General features: G+C 29.5%; 1 protein-coding gene across 1 annotated transcript in view; it reads left to right on the top strand.

The window, feature by feature from the left end:
• The window catches only part of LOC107617928 (probable choline kinase 1), a 4517-nt gene continuing 2145 nt past the window's right edge, over positions 803-3174 (top strand). The window contains exons 1-2 of the mRNA XM_016319817.2: positions 803-1115; positions 1321-1733. Coding sequence (XP_016175303.1) covers positions 1377-1733 — 357 coding nt within the window. The 5' untranslated portion in view covers positions 803-1115; positions 1321-1376. The remainder of the gene's footprint in view (positions 1116-1320; positions 1734-3174) is intronic.

Genomic DNA, 3174 nt, shown 5'->3' with positions numbered 1-3174 from the left:
AAAGTTTTAGCCGTGTAAACTGATTCTAAACGGCTTCACATGTGTCCACAATTAAATATACGTGGCGTGGAGGACGCGGTTCTAAGTTCTACCGTCTAAAGGGACAAATTTGACTTTTCCTTATTCTTTTTTATCTTATTTCTTTGCATTTTCTTTCACATGTAGTATTATTTAGTTAAGTGTGTTTAAATTAAACCAATGAGATCACCTGTAAGTCTGATCTGTAACATAAATTCCAAGTGAGGCTTTTTATTGAGCCTTTTCAGATGCATCCAAGCCGAAAGCATCAATATATATATACACGTAAAATGATTTCATATATGAATTTATTATTTAACATTATATTATATCGTAATATCATTTATTCCATCATTATAAATTAGTTCTAAACTAAAAAATTAGCTAAATAATGTAATAAAATAATAATCTTAAATCACCTTTAGTCATATAACATCTAATTAATCCATCCTAAAACCCATAAATTATATAACTTAACCAATAAGATAGCTTGTTTTAGTAAGTAAACTCTTCTTTTGACTTAGATGTCTTGCTTGCTACATTGAATTAGCAAAGTCAATTGTATAAACTGAAATTTTTTTGTATTAATTATAATATAAAAAAATTAATTTGGATTGATCGAATAATCAGTTCATTTGTTTGCTTAAACAAGTGACTGGGATATATAAAATATTTTATATTATTAATACATCAGAATTAAACTACTAATAACAAAAATAACAACAAAAATAATAATAGAATAAAGTAGGACTCCAAGTTGTTCCTTGTGTCTATAAATAGAGGTGGAAGGTATCATTGGCACCATTTCTGAGTTTCAGTTTCTCACAAAATCTCTATAAAGAAGAAGCAGCTTTCATCACATCATTTCTTCTTTTACTACTTCTTCTTCTTCTCCTTCTTCTTGTCATCATCCCTTACGGTTGTCGATTCCTGCTTTTTTTTTTTTACCTTTTACTCTCTTTTCAACAACCCAATTCCCAAAACAAAAACTTTTTTGGTCTCTTTCACGCAATCTTCACTTGAACAAGGTTGCTTTCAAAGCTTCAAACTTCAAATCTCCATTTTTGTGTCACAACAGTTTCCCCTGTTTTCCTCAGGTGAGTTTCCCCATGAAAAAACTCTATCGTACTCTCTTTTTTTTTTCTTCCTCCTTTGAATTTTCAATAATCAGTTCAAGGGTCATACAATTATGCTATTTTCTCTCAATTGGGTCCTCAAATTTTGAATCTTTTTTCTGATTTTATCGTGCATGCATGGAAACCACTAATAACTTCACCATATCTATCTCTCTGTTTTTTTCAGCTTCCCCTGTTTTGAAAAAGAGCTCTCTGTTTTTTCTTCCTTCTTCGCAATCAAGAATGGCCATAAAGACAATCGAATTGTTGAAGGGGTGCGCTTCCCAAGAAGAGATGATGGAGGTTCTTGCAGCTGTGGCTTCCGATTTGGGTGATGTGATTGAAGATTTGAACAACTTGCAGGTGATTCCACTGAAAGGTGCAATGACCAATGAGGTTTTCCAAGTAAATTGGCCAACCAGAAATGGTGGCGGCGGTTTGAGGAAGGTTTTGGTTCGATTGTATGGCGAAGGTGTTGAGGTTTTCTTCAACAGAGAAGAAGAAATTCGAACCTTTGAGTGCATCTCAAATCATGGACAGGGTCCAAGGCTTCTTGGAAGGTTCACCTCTGGCAGAGTTGAAGAGTTCATTCATGCTAAGGTTTGTCATAATAATCTTCTTTTTTATTATTATTTTTTGTTTACTTTTAACCTTTTTTTTTAATAATTTTCATAACATGGTGGGTGTTGAGATTAATTATGATGCAAAGAATATGATAAGTCAATCATCCAATGACATGTTTTTATTTGGAAGACTTTTATGTTTGTGGAGATTGAGTCTACTAATAATTTTTAGAATAATTATCCATCTTAGTGTTTGAGATTGTTAAAATTAAACACTTAATCTTTTAATTTTAAAATACATAAAATAGTACAAGATACGATAAGACAATATAATCTAATTTGATTTGAAAAGTAGAGTTTAAAAAAATATTAAATTTTTTTTTAAAATAACAATAACAATCGTCCCACTTTGTAGGCACTTTGTAGGTAAAATAATCTCAAAAACAATTTTAAAAGTTTTAAAATAGTTATTTTAATGATTAAACTAATTAAATTAGAGGACAGTCTATTGTCTAATAGAAATAAATATTCTTGAGTAATTATTCTAATTTTTATTGATGTAAGAATAATTCATTATTTAATTATATAACTTTTTTATACTTGCAAAGTCATAGTAGGGTATCAGCATCCTTAGAAAATAAAAAAGTATAGTGAATGAGGTTTAGATTGATGGTTATATTTGAGTTTTGAGCCAAGTCAATCATACAAGTTGGAGTTAATTTATGTTTTCTTTTCGAACTTTATCCTTGGAAATTTTGCTAAAGATATTGGGGAATTGCGGAAAAGTTGGAGAAAGTTTGACTTTATATTCTGCACTAGAAAACATTATCACTCTTTTCAGGGGTGATATTTGATGGTTGGACATCTTCTCAATGATGATACTCTCCTGAATANNNNAATAGAAATTATATTTCCACAATTTTAATATTAAAAAATATATATTTTAATATTAATAATATTTCAATTAAACAGTGTCTTTAGGTGGAAAAAAACATCCATACCCAAAAGAAATCAAACATGTCCACACACAGCCTAATTTTACTTTTTAATAAATTTCTTTTTGGAGGGGTATAGAAAACATTGAAAATTTAACATCATTGAAAATATCAAGATATTATTGTAAGTTTTATATATACCCTTAAAAAATTAAATGCATAAATTTAGTTGTAACTTGCAATAATTATAAACTAATGTTTGAGCTTTGAAGAACATATGCTCAATTTCAAAGTTAATGGGAATTACTAGTCCATTTTACTTTATTCTGTAGTAGTCAAATAGCTTTTCTTTGTTCTGAATTCGCCATTTTCTGACTTTATTCCCATTTTCCTTTTAGCAAAGAATGGTTAGCATTGCCTATTAATTGTTTTTGGTCAATAATTTTGAAGCATCTTGAAGATATTAAATTGAATGCTTGACCCAAAGAAGATATTTAATTGGATGGTGCTGAATCACTAGAATGAGATCAGATTCTCAAGCTG

Source organism: Arachis ipaensis, chromosome B09 (assembly GCF_000816755.2).
Source record: "Arachis ipaensis cultivar K30076 chromosome B09, Araip1.1, whole genome shotgun sequence".
NCBI classification, from domain to species: domain Eukaryota; kingdom Viridiplantae; phylum Streptophyta; class Magnoliopsida; order Fabales; family Fabaceae; genus Arachis; species Arachis ipaensis.
The sequence above is the reverse complement of the archived record's forward strand: the minus strand, read 5'-3'. Positions and strand labels throughout refer to the sequence as shown.